At 42.9% G+C, this 20,338-nt stretch overlaps 1 protein-coding gene across 6 annotated transcripts in view; it reads right to left on the bottom strand.

Annotated features, from left to right (window-relative positions):
• LOC110558588 (EGF-like and EMI domain-containing protein 1) overlaps positions 1-19,755 on the bottom strand; it is a 684,695-nt gene extending 664,940 nt beyond the window's left edge. For all 6 annotated transcript variants that reach the window (XR_009590052.1, XM_060378189.1, XM_060378188.1 and 3 more), the window contains exon 1: positions 19,627-19,755. Coding sequence is in view for 5 of the 6 variants with exons in the window: in XM_060378189.1 (XP_060234172.1) it covers positions 19,627-19,715 (89 nt within the window). In the remaining variant the exon portion in view is untranslated. The remainder of the gene's footprint in view (positions 1-19,626) is intronic.
• Between the last annotated feature and the right edge of the window lie 583 nt (positions 19,756-20,338).

The following is a 20,338-nucleotide window of genomic DNA, read 5'->3' on the forward strand; positions in this document are numbered from 1 at the left end:
TACTCGTTCTTGGACATTTAGGATGCTTCCATCTTATTTGTTTTTCTTCTAACACATGAAAATCTTAATGGTTTTCCGGAGAAAGCAAGTTTATATCCTTCCTAGGCAAATCAACTTACCCACCACAAAATAGGCAGTCATGCCATCTTAGTGTGCTAGAGGCACCGCAAGCCTCAGGGTCCATCAGAATAGACATTTATCCTCCCTTCCTCTCTTCCAGCAATAATTCATTGTAATTCAGACTTCAAATTCCTACCTGTTTCCTCTCAAGGGTGTTTTCCATCGCACACAATTGCAAAGTCTCACTTTCTGACAGGTGGCATTTAATTTGCATGTAGGTCAAAAGCTCTTCTGTCCTTTGTTCCCCAGGGAAAGGGAAGTCTTCCTTATAGTCCTCCCAGTGAGGAGCCCTCCCCTCTTGTCGGTTGAGAATATCTACCTCCTCTCCAAGCTCCGTTCCTGGCCACTCTGTAAGAAGCAGACACGATTCCCTTAGGCTTGGGGTGAGGAGACTTTACCTCAGGGACTGTTAGCTCTCCGAGGTGTCTGTGTCTATGGGGAATGGAGTTCTCTTAGAACAGGACCATTTACCCAGAAGTCATGCCGGACCATGAATACTGTCCCACCTGCTGCAACAGATGAAGCTGACAGTTAAAGTGGCCACAGCATCAAGTAAACTTGTTAATAATAAGGACTTCACACATCCAAGAGTATTTGTGAGCATACTTAACACGAAAGCCAAGGACTACAGCAAGGTTAGGCACTGCAGCGGGCTTTCCTTGATGTAAGAGTGTACCAGAGCCTAAACATCTGTGGCTCCATCACAAATGCACTCTAACAACAAGACATAACACCTTGTTAAAGTCAAAATGTAGATACCACAAGACAAATAGAATGTAACTTGTGAAAAAAAAAATGAGATTGGAAAGTTCCTGAGGCAGATAAAGATAAAGACTTCAAAGTCCATTTCTATTAATATTGAAACTGGTGATGGGGATTCAGTTGGCTGATGCTGAGTAGGTCACTTCATCTTTCAAAAGACCACCATTCTTCCTGGAATCAGGCATATACAGAGTGACCAAAGTGGGCCCAAAGTTCATCTTCAGTGCACAGTAACTGAATATGAATTGAAAAAAATTTTTTAAAACTGTAAAAAACTGAAATTGGGGGTCTTCTGTTCTTATCCCTAGATAATGGCTTGTCAATAATCAGAGGCACACTACAAATATGATGTCTGTTATTCTGAAGAAATGGATAAAATACTGTGGAAAGTCTGTGCTTTCAGTTGAGCATATCTACCTGGTACAGAGATCCCCTTGACAACAAACACTTGATTCTCCTAACTAGAAGCTATGGACTTAGTAGAATCAAATAGCATTGACTCCTAATGAATCTACAAATCTCTATTTTCTGATCATAGTAGGAACTTTACCAAATGATAAAATCCAATTACTTTTTGACAGGATAGGTGATAAAATATTGGAATATTGTGAAAATATCACTATTATGATTAAGCTTTTTTATCTTCTTTAGAACACATGGAACTGAGTCCCTCTTGTTTTTATAGCAACAACTATTAAGACTTAAACAAAAGTAGGCAGTTGCTTGAAGCAACTTCACATTTCATAAACAAATTTTTCCCAAATAAGCAAAATATTTTAAAAATACCAAGTTACTCTTTGAAAAAAATTATGTTCTTTAAATATTATATCAACAAATTTAGGTTAAAGTTATCTAACACTGGCAAGGGGCAAACTGACCAAAGTTCAATTTTGGGAGGTATGAAAAAATAATATGGTACCTAAGAGGCCCACAAGAATTTAGAGAGGCATTCCCAAACCAAAAATGTAAAGATTTTCATAACAAATGTAATGAAATCTATAATTAGACTCACACTAGGTCTTGCTACCTACTTAGTTTGTGGGAAATAAAAACAACAGCAACAAGAGTAGCTAATAGTTCTTATAGCTTTTAGAATTTTGCTATTATGGGTAAAGGATGCTGAAACTACTTTTAATTTGAATATATACTATCAAGTAAATCAGCTACTGTCTACATTTAAGAGAAACAAATTAGAAACACTGGCCACTTATTCACATGCTAGGGAACAGAAACAACCCAATGTTATTCGGAAACTGAATGGATAATAAAACTGTGGTGATATGCACAATAGAATACTATTCAGTTACAAAAAAAAAATGAAATCATGATGCTTGCAGGGAAAGAGATGGAGCTGGAAATACTATGTTCAATGAGGTAATCCAAATACATATATATATATATATATATATATATATATATATATAAATTTATGCCACTTGGGGTGATAAATTGCCCCTCAGGGCCCACAGGTTATCTAACAAAGACCCTAGCGCCAGGCCAGGCATGGGAAACTTCCTTTTGAGTTGTTGCTTAGGTGAGTTCAAGAGACCTCCAAAACAATTTAGGCTATTGCTGTTGCCCTTGGTTGCCTTCCAGAGGTTGAAGGTGAGTCCCTATTGCTGAAGACACAGTGTGCTTTGAATATGAGATTCAGTAGATTTAAGCTGGATCTGACCTGAAAGCCTCCTTGGGGACCAGCTTTCAGAATATCAAAAGGTACAGTGCAAGTTGTCAAGAGAGAGAAATAACAATATTCTTCCCTAGCTGTAATGCCCATGAACTACAGAAATGACCAGCATGGCAAGATGCCCCTAAAGATGCACCAGTGGTACTCATATCTTGGGGGTAATCAAGAACTCTCTAATTGGACTCAAAGCCTGCTCAACAGGATAGAAACCATTCCTTCACTGGAAAGCTATCCGACCAGCCAGGGCTAGTAATGTCAGAGATCTAAACAGGAGAACCCACTATCACCACACTACTATACCAACCTAATTCTTACCTGCAGTCTAAATACTTCTCTTATATCCACAGATAAGGGTAGCTCTTATTCTTCATCAAAGAACCGTCTCTTTGAAGTACATAGAGACTATTACAGAAATTACAACTGGTCAAAATTCAGAGATCAACTGACTGTCGTGTGCCCTAACAGATACAGCTACATGACAATTCCTGCATCTAAATCTCAGGGAACACTAAGGAAGAGAGGAGAGAAAGATTGTAAGAGCCAGAGACCAGGATGTCTGCTGAGAGATTGTGTCTCATATAAATGACAAGAAAGCCACACCCACCGTACCTCAACAATATAGCTGCTTAAAAATTACCACCTGACTACATATTTTATTTCACGTATTTCAAGACATCACAATATATACCATATATAATTTATATTAACATAGTTTACATATTAATAACATATTAATTATGCTATTTATATGTTTAATATATATTAAATAATAGAATAGATAATGTGCATATTATATATATAATACAAGATAATACATATATAACATATATAATACAAGATACAAGAATTACCAGGTAGAAAGAGATAACCACTACATGATTCTACTTGTGTGGTAGCTGAAGTCATGAAAACAGAAACTAGAAAGGTGGCTGTCAAAGACTGAGAAAAGAGGGGAAAACAAGGATAGAATTTAAAGGAAAGACTGCCATATTCGGCATGACTTTGTTCTAAGCCCCTGACCGTGGTGATTTGAATGGCCCCCATACACTCACATATTAGAATGCTCAGTCCTGGGTTATAGGAACTGTTTGGGAAGGATTTGGAAGTATGTCTATGTTGAAGGAGGTTTGCCGCCGGGGGTGGGCTTTGAGGTTTCAACTGTCTCAGTCTTGTTCTCTCTGCCTGCTGCCTGCAGGTCAGATGTAAGCTCTCAGCTCCTCCCCAGCACCATGCCAGTCTTCCTGCTGTGGCCATGTTCCCCTCCATGATGTCCCAGACTAACCCTCTGAAACTGTAAACAAGCTCCAATTAAACCCTTCCTTTTTCACCTTGGAAATAGTGTTATAGTAATAGTAATCCTAAGACAGTGACTAAGAAGAAACGTAAGAACGCACACACATTTAGCCAGAGTCCTCCTTCTTGATTAATTTCTTTAGGAACATCAGAAGAAGGAGAAAACAGGGAACAGTACAGGAGCCTGCCACAGAGGACCTCTGAAAGGCTTTACCCTGCAGGGTATTAAAGCAGAGGCTGAGACTTATGGTCAACCTTTGGGCACAGTGCAGGGAATTTCATGAAAGAAGTAGGAAATAATAAGACCTAGAAAGGACAGGAGCTCCACAAGGAGAGCAACAGAAGCAAAAAATCTGGGCACAGGGGTCCTTTCTGAGACTGATATTCCAACCGAGGACCATTGATGGAGATAAACTAGAACCCCTGCAGAGATGTTGCCCATAACAGCTCAATGTCCAAGTGGGTTCCATTGTAATGAGAACAGGGAGTCTTTGACATAAACTGATTGGCCTGCTCTTTGATCACCTCCCCCTGAGGGGAGAGCAACCTTATCAGGCCACAGAGAAAGACAGTGCAGCTACTCCTGACGAGACCTGATAGACTAGGACCAAAAGGAAAGAGAGGAAGACCTCCCCTATCAGTGGACTTGAGGAGGGGCATGTGGGGAGAAGGGAAAGGGAAGGTGGGATTGGTAGGGAAGGAGGGAGGGGACCACAGGGGGATACAAAGTGAATAAAATGTAATTAATAAAAATTAAAAAAAAAAAGAATGCACACACAGAGAGACAGAGACATGTACACAGAATAACTAGGATGGGGAGGTCCAGGCACTCTTACGGAGATGCTCCAAGCACAACAGCAGAAATCCAGAACCTCAGTGTGTTTACTTTAGCCATCTGAATCAAGGAGTTAAGTTTCCTGTAAAGAGCTGAATGGGAAAGCTGGTTCAGCTGATTTGGGTGGGGTTTTCCATAGGGCAGCAGTCTCAGGTTGCCATTATTACAGAGGAGGAATGTGGTTCATAGTTTTTGCATACACTGACAACATTCACACTAACACCAAAAGAGAGTTTTTCCATCCCTCTGAGCCTCACAAAAGATCGGGGTCCTTGGTAAGCCTATGTAAACAAAATCTATTCGCTTAGGGCTTCCTCCACTCCTCACAGAGGAGTTCTCTTTTATGCACAATTGAAAACGATCTCAAAGTCTGTGGCACAATATGGATCCAGAAAACACTAACATGAAATGTGTGTTCCCTGAGACAAAACACACTCCAGAATCACCTGGTGATGACTGGGCCATAGAAGCACTCTCTTGATGGAGGAAACTTAGAAATCCACAGTCATCTTTACCACCATCTGGAACCTTCTGGCTAAGCTTCAAAACAGAACATTTAGAAATTCACCACAATTGATAGGCAAAACACACCAGAATTTCTTCTGGAAAATAGCCATGCAAACACTCACTTTTATTCTTCAGGCTCATAAATGCATAAAAAATACATAATTTGTAAGGGGTAATAAGTAACTCTGTGTTATCAGTTATTACTGTTTCTGTATATCCTTATTTTTTAATATTGTCAAGCTCAATCCTGCAATCAAACCTTAGCAGACAAACAGCAATTTACACCAAGATGCTATGATGTCTTACTGCTTTCTAATGTAGTTTACTTCGGTGAAAATTTGAGGATCCATCTGACATTAATCATCACTTCCTTCCACCTCAGTCTCCCCAGTGAAATCAAATACTTCTCTCCGTCTATACCCAGATGATACAGTTTCATTATTACTAATGAGAAATGTTCCTTAAAGAAGAAATGATAGACTATTCATGAAGGCTTCACATAGACTGGAGTCAAAGTGTTGTCCAATGTCCAATGTACACACAGTATGTGGTATTAAAGTGATTGACACTAAATAATCGCACTTAACAGGTCACCTTAGTAGAAAGTTTTAAGACTAGTTAGTCCTCCAAACACAAAACCAGTGCCAAAAAATGTCCTGGAACATACACTGAAGTCTTAAAAGAGACGTGAGGGGCTAGAGCCCTCAGGCTCTGTCATGGTTCCACAGCTCATGCACAGCAGTCAAAACAATGGTGCTCCAAAGGGTTAGAGTTGATTGTTGATTTAAGCTTAGGGTTGACACTTTTAGTGAGAGGAGAAGAATTAGAGATGGAGAAACATAAGATGAACATACACTCACTGATATCTTTATCTACCTGTGACTGGCTTTAATTCAAACTTAACCCTCAATAAAACTGGAATCCAGCTGTAGAAATACTGAGGGGAATGGGGTTAGAGTGCTGTTTCAGTCCAGACAGCATGAGTTCCTGAGTTTGATCCTCAGTGCACACAAAAGAAGGAGGTCATGACAGCACAAGTTTGGAATTCTGATGCTAAAGGGGCAGAGACCAAAGTGTCCCCATGCCCCTGGTCAGTCAGCCTAGCCTAGGCAGAAAATCCCAGACCAAAGAGAGAGCCTGTTTCAACAACCAAGGTGGACAGCAACTGAAGAACAGTCCTCAAGGTTGAACTATGGTCTTTATATGCATATTCAAACATATGAACCTAAAGGAGGCAGAACAAGACAGGAGGAGTGAGGAGGAAAGAGGAGGGCAGGGGGAAAGAGAGGGGGAATTATGGACCATGGGATCAATATACCTTAAGAGATACCTTGAAGCAAGGAGGGGGGGAGAGGTGAAGGGAGGGGAACAAAGAAGAGGGGAAGGAAGGGGAGAAAGGAGAAGGGAGAAGAGGGAAAAGAAAAAGAGGGGAGGGGAGGGAAGGGGAAGGCAGTATGGGCCATGAAATAAAGGTACCTTAAGAGAACCTGAAGTGGGCAGGGGAAGAAGAGAGGAGGTGAGGGAAGGGGAGTGGAGGGAAGGGGAGACAAGGGGAAGGCAGGGCAGGACAGGGGAGGGTAGAGAAAGGGAGTATGGGCCTTGGAATACCTTAAGACACCCTGGTATTTAGATGAGAGAAAACAGATACAGAGAGAGCATTCTGGTAAAAAGAAAATATGTCACCTCATTTTGGATAGTGTCTAGTTACTAGAGAGAATCCCTCAGGTGTTCAATGAAGCACAGAAAAAAATATTTAGAGCCTTTGCCACCATCTTTGGGTCATTAGAATAGAACATAAACTCTCTGGTCCCTAAAATTTTAATGAACCTGAGCCCTTTAAAGGTGGCAACTAGAGCAAGTTTAGCAGTGAAACAATTAAAATGTTAATGGGGCCTCTCCTGTAAATAGATTTATGAAAGTCAAGAATGCTGACAGAGTTTTTTCCTGGCTCACACTTCTTAACTGTCAGTTGAATTCAAGCAAAATTTGCTTCGTAAAGAAAGCAGAGACTACATCTGTATGATGTTACGGCTGGAGCCCACTGTGGTTCCTATATCAAAATTCATTCTGGTATTGCATAATATCCCTAAAGCTGCTCTACTATCACATAATTGGCCAGTGTGCATCGAGTCTTGAGTGCCTACTTGTTCTCTCTTACATTTAGTATTCTGGCACATTTAAAGGAAACATGTGCTGGTTTTTTTTTTGTTTTTTTTTTTTTTTTTCCGCTCATCCCAATACATAGAGAGTTCAAAAGTTCAGAAGATAAGGAGTGCTTCTCAGCGTAAGCTGTAAAATGCATTGGAAAATAAATTTTTGATGTCAAGATACATTTTCAGTTTATTCATGCTGAGAATTGTTTTCTTATCTTTTTGACTTTGAAAGCCGGGATAATCAAAATTTGCTTGAACTCCATAAATGCATAATAAAATTTGACTATTATTTTATTATCATTTACTCCTTCCCAGCTCGTACTGCGTACTGCGGTGTGTTGTCAAATAAAGCTGTACATATTTATGGTGTATGGTGGGATGATTTGAGATAAATGTGTACTGTGAAATGATCACTACAGTGTGGTTAGTTACCACAAGCAACATCTCAGCTAGTGTGTGTGTGTGAGAACATGTGTGTGTATGTATGTTTGTGTGTGTGTGTGTATGAGAACATCTAATACCCGCCCCATCGGCATATTTCTAGCGCACAGTATAGTTTTCTTAGCTACACGCACTTAGCAGTTCATCTGATCCTCACACGTACTTCCCTTCACACCCTGCACAGTGTGGCAAAGCATGTGGGCCTTGAAACTGCTCAAACCGGTTGATTTTTACTGATCAGCTTCCACCACACTAAACCGTGGAGGCAGTTTCCTTAATAATTCAAAATACGAGAGCTAAAGTCTCCTGGGACTGCCTGTCCCTCAAGAGTAAAACGCACTGAAGCTCAGAATTACTGTCAATTACTAATTAAGCATATCAGTGAGAAGGAACATTAAACACCACTGAAAACTATGCACTGCAGAATGACAGAAAACTTTTTCCACACCGTACGTTGACAAGCCACATCATTTATATACAAAGAACTGACTTCACAGTGTTGCCTAGAAACATCCCTTAAAAATCCCAAACATGTCCTCCTCATTACCACATGGCTATCAAACAGAGCTTGAGGTTGCTTTTTTAAAAAAGCAAACTAGAACTCTCCAGACAGCTATATCAAATACAAATGTCAGTTCACATTGTTGAGACAGATAGATGCACCCTTACTCCCGATCTCAGAGTCCTAAAATATTTCTAAATTGGATAACTTTGTGCTGGACTTGTCCTGGAAGAGATGGAGGCACCCATGGAGTTTGTCTGGAACAAAGCTGCAGAGAAGTCAGTCATGAATTGCATTTAGGAACCCTGGGACATGCTGTTAGGAGTAGAATTGTATGTGCTTAGGATCAAAGTCAGAATCTCCAGTCACTGTGCAGTACATGGCCCCAGAAGACACTTCACTGCCACAGCTGCCGGCACCTCACCTTGCATGCACTTTCCACTCCCTTCAGTGAGTGTCCAACTCAGGCCACCATCTCATCTTCCAAGGCCACCATGATGGTTTCCGGGACTCCCTCTGCTGAATTTGGCTTCCTTCCTTCCTAATACCGGTAATGCTACCCCCTAACTCTTTCACTGGATCTGTGTAGGCAGTTCTAAGGCTGTTACTGTTCATAGGAGGCACCATCCATTTTCTAGGTTCCTACCTTACACAACTTCTCTGAGGCCATCTTCAGTACCTCAATAGCTTAACTTCCTCTTTACGTTCTTTTTCATCTGCCCTGTCTCTGTATATCCAGGTTCCTTTTCTTGCTGATGCTTTCTCCTCAGCTGTATCTCCTTTTAAACATCAAACTGTGGCCCCAGTCCAGCCCCCACTGCTGACTCCTCTCCTCTGATCTTCTCCAGGAGCCTGTGGCTGGGACCCCAGGACACACACGTTTCCACATGCTCTAGAACTCCTCTTTCCAATGTTCCCAATTTCCTTAGAACCTTTTCCCCTAAGCTCACACTCCCATTAGCTCCTCTTGATACCAGTCCTTTCAGTCCGTGGTCTGTGCCTTTTATCTCCAGCTATATCCCCTGGTTTTAGCACTAAGGTATAGATAGGGTCTTCTGGGATAAGCTCACTAAACCCATTCTCATCTGGTTCCAATGTGAATGGAATCAATAGAAGAGAGAGAGAAAAAAAAAACTAGGCTTACGCTTTAGCAAAATGTGTGCTGCTAAAATATGGAAGAAAAATGGTAGGAGTGTTGAGAGACAGCTTTTCCGGGTCTCTAGCATTTCCCTTAAAAACCTTAGACAGCACAGAGGTATAGATGGGTGAAGGTCGTGAGAAAACACCTGCCTTGCCTACACTATACACTATCATTGTAAGGACAAAAACTCACCTTCCAGAAGGGTGTTTATACAATACACAGCCTCAGAAGGAGGACAGAACATCTGCTGGATTGGGGTGGAGTTCTCCTGAGCGTTAGAACAAAGACTATTTCCCCCCTGGTGTTTTGACTGGGTTGTGAGCAGGCGCCTTATAGCGCTCTCAGGGTCTCAGCTTTGACTGTATGCAGTGCATCTTTTGGACTTCTCCTCAAGGGCCCCATGGAACTGAGGAGGAGGTCAGTGATGCAGACACTAAGCTCATGCTGTCTGCGCTGAAGGATGGCGCAGAATCTGTCTTGACTGAGGAGTCTGTCTCTTCTCAGCGACTAAAAGTTGTCGGCAGACTAACTTGCTAGCTCATGAGTGGTAGAAATCACAGCCCTTTCGTAATTCTTCATTGAGAGAGGAGGACTAGAGAGAAACACCAAAAGACACATGCTTAGTAAATGTTTATGACATTGAATAATGCCATAATAAAAGCCCTCGTGTACAGTGAGACAATTAGGTGCACAGAATTAAGAGCCAGCCTGGATTTGAGCCCTACCTCTTTCTGAATTAACTATATGAACTTTCTCTGGAGCTCCATATCCTTATATGCAGTTTCTTCAGAAAAACAAACAAACAACAACAACAAAAAACATAACTCCTCTTGACATCAGCTTCCTTATCCTAAATTATACACTCCACTGTCAACTTCTGATATAGATTTCATGAGGACTAAGTGAGTTAAAATATGCAAAATATATAACTTGTTTCTGGCACATCATAAATATTTCAAAACTTTACAAAACTCAGTTTGTGTGTGCATGTTTTAGTGAAAGGAAACAGTTACTAGAGAATCGTTTTTTAAATCAACTCATTTTCAAAATCATTTTGGAATATATCTATTTCATATGCACATGTACATATAAAGTTGGAAAGTGGGAGAACACACATGCATCTGTAAATGCATATGTGTTACATACCCACAGTTATTCCTACTTCAGACACTGAAAAAGAGAATGAAACTTTTCATTTGCAACAAGGTGGCTGGGCCTGCAGGTCACTATGCTAAATGAGATAATCCAGGCACGGAAAGACAGACACTACCTGATCCTCACTCATGCGGGAATTAAACGTGTTGGTCTCGCAGACATTTACCATGCTGTGGTGATGAGCAGAGGCTGAAGGGAGCGGGCATGGAGAAGAAGGGGAGTGTGTAGTTGACAAAGGATTCTTAGTACAAACAGAAGTAGCAATGCATTCTGTTCAATTGCTTCGTAGAGGAAGTGTATGTAGGGGCAGAGGAGACCCTGACCAAGTGAAGACATGCGTGAACGTGTGCTTGGACATGAGCATGAACTCTTGAGGATTCCAAGCCCAGTTGGCCCAAGGTAAGTTAACAAAGCCATTCCCTGCATGGTTCAGGCTGGAGAGGAATGAAAGCTTTCCTTGAGAAGCCCTAGCGTGTGTGTTTAGGAACAATTAACTAGTGTGTGCAAAGACTAGCAACTGCAGCTTCCTCCTCCAGAAAGTCGACTGCCTGAGATGACTGCCTACAGAGACTTCCTAGCCAGACAAGCTAAGCCTCCCTCTGTGCTGTCCCTAACAAACGGGCTGGGGTTCCAGGATGTGATGACACTGGTTAGCAAATCCCACCTGATCCCGCTTCACAGTATGTGTGCCTGTGTGTCTGTCCTTTCTAAATTCCCTTGTCACGGCTAACCAGGATTCTGGGGCCCAAGACGTATAAGTCATGGCAGGTGTAGATTATAATATAATAGTATATGTGTATTATATGTGTATTTCAGGCTAGAAGAAAAGATTTTAGATATATTCAACATAAAAAAATGATGGGTCTTGGGAGCTAACTCAGTAAATAAAGTGCTTGCCTTGCCAGAACCTTCAGGAAGGAGTGTGGCAGGGGCCGGGATGGGGGGAAGGAAGCCAGGCATCATGGTATGTGCTTGTAACGTCAGTGATGGTTAAATGGAAACAGAAGGATCTTGGAGGCTCATTGATTAGACAGCCTAACTTACTTGGGAAAGTCCAGGCTATTGAGAAACACTGTCTTTTTAAAAACTTAAAAATGATGGGCAGTAGCTAAGGAATTATACTCAAGGCTGTCCTTTAGCAGGTACATGTACTAGCACACACAATTTGCACACGCACAGATAACACACACACACCTTAAGGTAAATGGCCAAAGACACAAATAAGCTTATCTGAACTTAAACATCACACAATGTATACAGGTGTCAGACATCCCACGGTAGTCCTCAAGTAAATGCAGCATATATGTATATAAGTGAACACAACTTTAAAATTTAAATTATATATATAACATAAACATATTATATATAAGAAAAATTTAAAGTATATGAAAGAGACCATGAGCTGACCGTAATTCTGTGTGAGCATAGACAACAAACTGGGCTACATGAAAATATATATATATATATATTTCAGTGCTGGTACTTATAGGATTTGGTAACTGACAGAAATATCAAACTCAGCTTTCTCAAAAGTTCCCATTGGGGGAGGGGAAAGGCTTGCTGCAGTCATGCCACCTTAAGCTCATAAATAACAAAAAATAAATAAATACATTAGAAGAAAAGTAATTTTAAAAATGTTTTCAGGTATAATAAAAGAGAAGATAGCCAAAGTGTCCTCCCTAAAAGGTAGAAGACAGAAATGAGTAGAGATGGCCTGTAGCATTCTGAGCTGAATGCCATGGAGATGATAACTATCTAGCTCAAACTGCGTGTCTGTAGTTCCAAGGAGCCTACAGCCAGCTGTGGAGATAGAGGCCACATCAGAATAGAATGCATGATTGGAGCTGGTAGGAAGAAAGGTAGTTGAAATGGCATGGCCAGGGGAGATGGGAATGTGCAGATGACTCTGGGAATCCAGAGAGAAGAAGAAAGAGTGGAGCTAGAGGAAAGCAGAAACGGAAAGCGCTAGCAATGTCACATGCTACAGAAAGTGAGGATGGTATGAATTCAAAGAAGACAGCTTCTGGGAAAGAACAACAGCTGAGCAGACCAGAATGCAATGAGTTAATTCATAAACTATAAGAAATCAAGTTCTGGGAAGGGAGCCCAGTAGCGAAGTGCTTTCTTTGCAAGCATGAGGACCTGAGTTCATTTTCCCAGCACCATATAAAAGCAGGAGGGATGGGGAGGCAGAAACAGGAGGGTCCCTGGGGCTTACTGACCAGTCAATATAACCTAAACTGTGAGTTCCAGTTTTGGAACTTTGTCTCAAATAACAAAAGCAAGTAAACAAAAACCTAGACAGGTAGACCAATGGACTGAAAGAGGACCTGAAAATAATTGGACAAAACTATACCCATCTGATTTTTGACCGAAGAGGAAAAAGCATACATAGGATAGTCTAGTCTACAAAAGATGTGCACAAGGCTGGATTTCTACCTTCAGAAGAATGAAACTGAGTTAATATCTTTTACCTTATACAAGAAAATCAATGAAAACGGATAAAATATCTTAATTTAAAACCTGAAATACTGAAACTTCTAAATAAAACATAGGGAATGTTCTTGAGTAGGCAAGAACTTTCTGAACAGAACTTCAGTACAGCAGAAATTAGTCCCAATTATCAACAGATGGGACAAAATGAAATTAAACATGAAATTAAAATCCTTCTGTGCAGTAAAGGACACCATCATAAGAGCACAGACAGCCCACAGAATGGGAGAAAATCATTATCAGCTACAATTCAGAGGAGGGCAAATATACTTTATAGATAACTGTAGAAATTAAACACCAAGGAAATAAAATTGCAACCAACAAATGGCCTAATGAATTGAATACACAGGGTTGAAGAAGAAGGGGGGAGGGAGAGGGCATAAGTGACCAACAACTATTTTAAAAACTACTCAACATTCCTAGTCATGAAGGAAAATCAAACTAAACCTACTTTGAGATAACAGAGGAACATTCATTCACTGCTAGGAGGAATGAAAAATTAAGACATCTGTCTTAGTTAGGGTTACTATTGCTGTGATGAAACACCATGATCGAAATAACTTGTTGAGAAAAGGGTTTGTTTGACTTAGAGTTCTACAACATAGTCCATCATCAAAGGAATTCAGGACAAGAATGCAAAAAGGGCGGGAACCTGGAGGCAGGAGCTGATGTAGAGGCCATGGGTGTGGGGGGGAGGGGAGGTTCTGCTTACTGGCTTGCTTCTCATGGCTTGCTCAACCTGCTATCTTATTGAACCCAGGACTACCCACAATGGGCTTGGACCTCTGGAATCAACTACTAATGGAGGAAATGCCTACAGGCTTGCCCATAGCCTGATCATGTGGTAGCATTTTCTCAATTAAGGTTCCCTCCTCTCTGATAACTTTTGCTTATGTCAAGTTGACATAAAACTAGCCAGCACAATTTCATGCAAAAACTAGGGTGGATGGGTTTCCCAAGAAGTTAAAAGCAGAACTACCAAGTGACTGAGCTGTTCCACTCCTAGGCGTGTATCCAGAGAACTCTGTACCTTACCATAGAAAGAGTTACATGCTTGTGTTTATTGTCTCTATATTTACTACAACAAGGAAACAAAGCTAGCCTAGAGGCCATCAACAAATGATTAGGTAATAAAAATCTGGAATATGTTCAAAATGGAATATTATTCAGCTGCATGCAAGAAAGAAATGAAATCACTTAAATTTCAAAAAAAAAAAGATGGACTTAGAAAGTATAACATAAAGTGAGGCCATCTAATCTCAGAAAGAAAAAAGAAATGTCCTCTTGCACTTGCAGACCCTAGCTCATAACTATAAATGCATGTGTATATGGAAACAAACGTGGGCACAGTACACAAAGAGTGCGTGTAGACAATGAGAAAGGATAAAATGCAGGGGGAGGGCACATGTCATGGAAGAGAATGCAGAGCAATTGTTTCAAGCTTTGACTCTGTTGCATATTTATCTTTGTTTGCGGTGGATACGTGCATAAACATGTGATTAATAGTGACGATGTAAAACACTAAGTGAAGGCCCACCGCTTCAGAATGGCCATTCTGACTGTATGGACGTCCCCTGAGATGTGTGAAGACTGGGACAGGGCAGATGTTTGTTTGAGTGGCAATGTTAATCTACCCATGTAGTGTTTGTTATTTGTGAGTTCATTAGAACAAAGTGATTGCTATTTAAAAAAAAATTAAGGTACCAAGTGACAGAAGAAGATACGCAAAGTTATCCTCTGGGCTACATATGCATACATGTATACACACAAAGAAAGAATAAGAAACTGAGGGAGGGAGGAAAGGAGGAAGAAATGGATGGGGGGAGGAGCAGGAAAAAAGGTTAGAGAAAGAAGTGATAATGAGCTGGCTTTTTAAAACATTAAAGGTGAGGCAAAAAAGCAGGATCAAAAAATGTCAACAGACAAGACAGATGACAAACAGAAACTAGAAGAATATATGTAAATGAGAAGGAAATAGTACAAATGAAAGATCCAGATAGAAAGAAAAGAGAGGATGCGGAGAAAACATGCCAGGCAGCCTCTGAGGCATCCAGGAAAGAGTGCCTTGGGCAGGAGTGAGAAACTCCCCACAAGAGACAGAAGAAAGAACTAAACATGGGAGATACTGAAACAGAGGTCAGGAACCATGTGTACAATACCAATATTATCTATCAATAAAGCATGGATTACAAAAGCTGTAAGGCAGATGTTTGGGTCCAGTTGGTGGAACAGCAGGAAGAACAACTATTGCTAAATATAAGTAAATAGATTTCGATCTAATAGGAAGATCAGAGGGGGCATTGTTCAAACGGAGATGAGAATGGTCGTGGGACCTCCAAGTAGCATGGGAAACAGAAACAGGACTCTAGAGACAAGAATGGGATCCAAGGTGCTGGCACCACCCCTCAGCCATGCAACCAGCCAGCTTCTAGATTCCTTGATGCCCCTACCCCTCCCACTTTAGGCCCAGGTTTCCACATGGGGTGCAGAAGTCATGACCACATTTCTGCTGTCTGTGGTAGGGACAGATAGTATTGCGGTCTCTCCATGAAGGGTCCTCTCAGAAGGCTCGTCGGAACTGCAGTGCTCAGAGGTGAGCATGTAGAGAAGTGATTGGCTCCTGAGAGCAATGACCTAGTCAATAGATAAATCCCTAATAAAAAATTCAATTTAATGGCCTTACTGGGAGGTAGTGACCTAGTTAAAAGAAGTAGGTCATCAGGGCACACCACGGAAAGATGTAGCTCAATCCCATCTTAGCACTGACCCCCCCCACACACACACACGCACACTTCTTGTCTACACTAAAGAGGGGAACTTTGTTCTACCACATTGTTGGTTGTATTATTCTGCCTCATCAAAGCCCAGAAACGGCAAAGCAAACCCACCATGGGCTGAACACTCAGACAGTGCAAGCCAAGCAAACCCCTCTTCCTTTCCTATTTATATAGGCTTTTCTCACTGCACAGCAAAGCCTCTAAAACACAGGTGGATGGAAAATTGCCATCTTTTGAAGTCTATGTCAGAACTGCCTGTGTGAGATACCCATGTTCAAGGATAGATGTGAGAACCCCCATACAGTTCAGGAGACTGCTGGGTCAAACACTGACCTTGCCTTCTTAAAGTTTCCTACCCAGATGTTGGACAAACACCCCAGGTTCCAAGAACTCAGGCTCTGTCTTAATTCAGTGCTGTCAGGTGGAATTTCTACAGTTTCTCTATGTTCATTATGTTCGTTTCATTATTATGAAAATGTACACAAGAGTACATCACAAAGTCTAAATTTTAATACAGCATATAACAACTGGTCATTGTTCTTTGATGCTTCAAAGATTTGGGTAGAGTTTGTTTACATCTCTTATTTAATCCTGTGAAAAATATGTACAGAGCACCATTAACATAAATAAACTCATCAATATCCCTTATCAAAATGTCACCACCAAGTGGCTCACACTTGTAATTCTAGCACTCATGAGGCCGAGGCTGAATGATTACTGAGAGTTCAAGGCTATAGCATGATATAGTGTATTAAACAGCCAAAAAGCCATAAAGATCACCAAGCAGAGTCGGGAATTTCTCAGAAATAGTCTTCAGTAACCAGAGGGAAATCAGAACTTCCTGTTCAGGATTATCCCAGGCGTAGCGGGGCAATAAGTGCTGAAATGGAACACTGAACCTAGAGTGGTTGCAACCCAGAGGAGGGTCCCAAAGTGCCTTAACATCCCCTAGGTTGAAAATACCAGCTTCGATCCCATTGAGATGGGGAAATTAAAACAAAATTTCATAAATGCAGCCTGGGCCTGGATGTTCTGGGCTAGTTAAACCACAACTAGGTGTGGTGGTCCAAGCCTGCTTATAATCTCATTATGTGGGAGGTAGAGGCGGGAGGATCAGGAGTTCAAGGACACTTTCAGCTACAAAGTGGATGAGATTAAGTCCAGCAAGGGCTGCATGAGACTCCTTGTCAAAAACATGAAGAAGGAGGAGGAGGAGGAGGAGAAGGAGGAGGAGGAGGAGGAGGAGGAGGAGGAGGAGGAGGAGGAGGAGGAGGAGGAGGAGGAGGACAACCCTATCTCTGAAATCAAACTATCTGTGTTCAGATATGGCTGTGCAAATTTCAACTCAGCCATGCCTCTTCCTCATTAATGGGCATGGGAGCACTGCTTATGTCACAGGACTGGTAAATACAAAGTAGCTAGAAGTTATCTGGTGTCTAAGTAAGAATCCATGGGAGTTAACTTCTCGCTGTGGTTTGTGATCGCTGCCCACACAATGAGTACTTCAGTGGAGCGCTGGTGTTGTGAATCACCCCACATTAGTCACCCAAAGTTTCCAAAATACGATCAGACAAAATCATCAGATGGATCAATCATCATGAGAATGGGAAAATCCATAGCACACATTTTTGTCTCATTAATAAATTTTTAAAATGTGTTTACCTTCTAAAAAATACAATCATAAATGGAACGCGTATACAGATCTGACTGTTGGCTAGCTGCCCCTGTCTTCACTTGGTCCTCCAAGACATGCTACATACAAGTCTTCCCTGTGGTGATGACCGGAGAGTGCGGGTCAGCAGGATGGTGGACGTTCATTAGTGGTCATTAACTCATCAGAAGCCTGCTTTCCCTAGTAATAGACCTCAGGGGTCAACAACCACCTCGGGAAGCGTTCTCTCCCATTTAACAAACACTCCTGTGTGTGATAGCCAAGTGCTGTACACGGCTGCATTCTGAATGTCAAGAATTACAAAGCAGCCTGGCAGTAGATCCTACTGAGCTTCCTGGTGAGCAAACTCCAGCACCAGAGAGGACCGCTTACAAACATGACTGAATTTCCCCTACCGGAAAGCACTAAAAATCATCAGAGACTTAAGCAATTCCTTGGTAAACTCAGCTCAATGAAATCTTTCGAGAATGTAGTATTTAGTATCAGACTTCACCTCACCTGAGATATAAAGCAGGTATATATATATATATATATATGCGCCACAATTTCTTTAATGCAATGTCATCATTCCAGGCCAAAGAGTCAACACAGAGAGGAGAGGAGCACTGTGTCATTTAAGAGTGGAGTGTGTGTGAAGTGGATGACCACTGGGATTGTTCAGTGGCCACGGGTGAGAGAGTCCACCGAGCAAGGCAACTAGCATTCACGTTAACAATGACTCTGCTAAAGCAATTTGTAAGATAAAGGCTTTCCAAATGCGCAGGCTACCCAGAGTGATGCTTCTGAGATAAACTGAAGAGTCTAAGTTTCAACTCTTTAGAGTAAACAGTGCAAATCTTATCAACTCCAGAAAATCAAACTCTCAGTAACTCCTCAAATTTTAGACGAATCCACATTGAGCAACTATGTGGTTAAGAAGTTGTGAGACACAGTGACACCCTGGCCCTGCTCTGCTCATAGTTCATGGCCTGTGCAGTGATCAGGCAGCCAACCGAATCAGTATTTCCCAAAAGATGAAACATTGAAATATAAAGTGAACCCCAGACTATTTCCCTTACAGGAAAAAGTGAAGCCGAGTGGCTTTGGGTTATTCCTCTAAAGCACTTTTCTATGATATAATATTCATATTTCAGAAAAGCAAAAGGACAGGGAATGATGAAGTGTTCAAAAGGCTTTGCTATCTGCTCATAACCGCCCGAGAGCACTACAGGAAAAGCAGAATTCGAGCTGGGTTCTCCAGCAGGCTGTTTCAAGCTCAGGATCGTGATGTTAAAGCAAGATCTGGCAAAGAAAAAAAAAAAAAAACTTCTCCAGCCAGTTAAGGAGACCAGGCTGTTAGACTTTTCACAAACTCCTCCCTGCTCTCCACGCGGGACCGAGAATGGGCATTTCCTAGCCTTACCCATTTCTAGTGCAAAAGAAATCCTGCCTGGGCCCCTTCCTCCCAGCTGTCCAGCTAAGCTCACAAATAGCCTCCCTCCGGGCTGACACATGCTTTGCTGGCTCCTAGCCTCTCTCATCAGACCTGTGAAATAATCCGTTCTTTGGACTTCATTGTACCTCCTAAAAAGGTGGGGGGAAACTGTGTAGGGACACATTGGATTCTACACACACACACACACACACACACACACACACACAATGTCAAGCTATTCCCTGTTCGACGAGATTTCGTGCAAAAAAGCCTGTAGAAAGTGACCGGTTACTCCCTAAACATGAAATTAAGCGAAACACATACCCACGCGCGCACATACACTCAAACTCCGAGGGGGTGGGGAGTAGGAAGATCTGCCAAGTGCTTGGAGAAAATCAGGTAGAGAGCAGCCCCGGACCTTCAGCGACAGGAGTTCTGCTGGGCGGTGGCGCTCCCTAAGGTCTAGAGTGTGCTCACGTTCCCGCCTCACACCTGTCCGTGACATCCCCAAGTTCTCATGGCTACTGCCTGGCAGCACCCCATTCCTCCGTCGCTTCCCGGAGAGGCCTAGCCTCTGCCCCTGCCCCTGCCGTGGTTTCGCCCTGGGTAGGGCGGGGGCACACGGACCGCCACTGCCGTCCGCGCGCGTTCCGGAGCTGGCGGGCGCCACTTACATGCCGGGCTGGAGCTGTAGGGCGCTTCCTGGCGGCCAGTTGGCGGCGGCCCAGACGCAGAAGCAGCAGAACCACAGTGGGGAGGTCATCTCCGTGAGAGTGAGCCGGCGGGGACACCGCCCCAGCCGCGCTCCGTGCGCCGCTCGGGAGCTTCGAGTCCGAACCCCGCGCAGAAGTTAGGCTCGCCAGGCAGAAGTTGCAAGTGCCGGGCTCGCTCTCGTGGACCGCGACGTGCGTCTCTCGATGCGGAGGGTACCGCGGCAGCTCGACCCCAGCAGGCGACACCCGCAACAGCGGGCACTCTGGCAGTGGTCGGCCAAACCAACCCCGGGCGCTGTAGCCCACGAGCTGCTCAGCCTTGCTCTGCTGGAGACGACTGGAGCCCAGCGAGCCCAGCGGTCCTGCAGCCCCCGCAGCCCCGGTGCCATGGCAACGCGCTTGCCGCCCTCTGGCCCCAGCCCCTCGGGAGCGCTTAAAGAGACAGCCCCCCTGGCCACCACGCGCTCCTTGCGCAGCAAGGCGGTCCCCCGCCCCCACATCCTCTTCCACCTCTCTTCTCCGTGGGGCGCCGGGCGGTGGCTAGGGAAGCATCTAGCACCCCACATCATCTTCTTTCACCAATCATCCGCACAACTCTACTCCCAGCCTCTTCCCCAGAACCCTTCGGGCATCCTCCGCCCCAAGCCAGCAAAGATGCTAAATAGTGCCGGCT

Source organism: Meriones unguiculatus, chromosome 2, assembly GCF_030254825.1.
Source record: "Meriones unguiculatus strain TT.TT164.6M chromosome 2, Bangor_MerUng_6.1, whole genome shotgun sequence".
Taxonomy (NCBI): Eukaryota; Metazoa; Chordata; class Mammalia; order Rodentia; family Muridae; genus Meriones; species Meriones unguiculatus.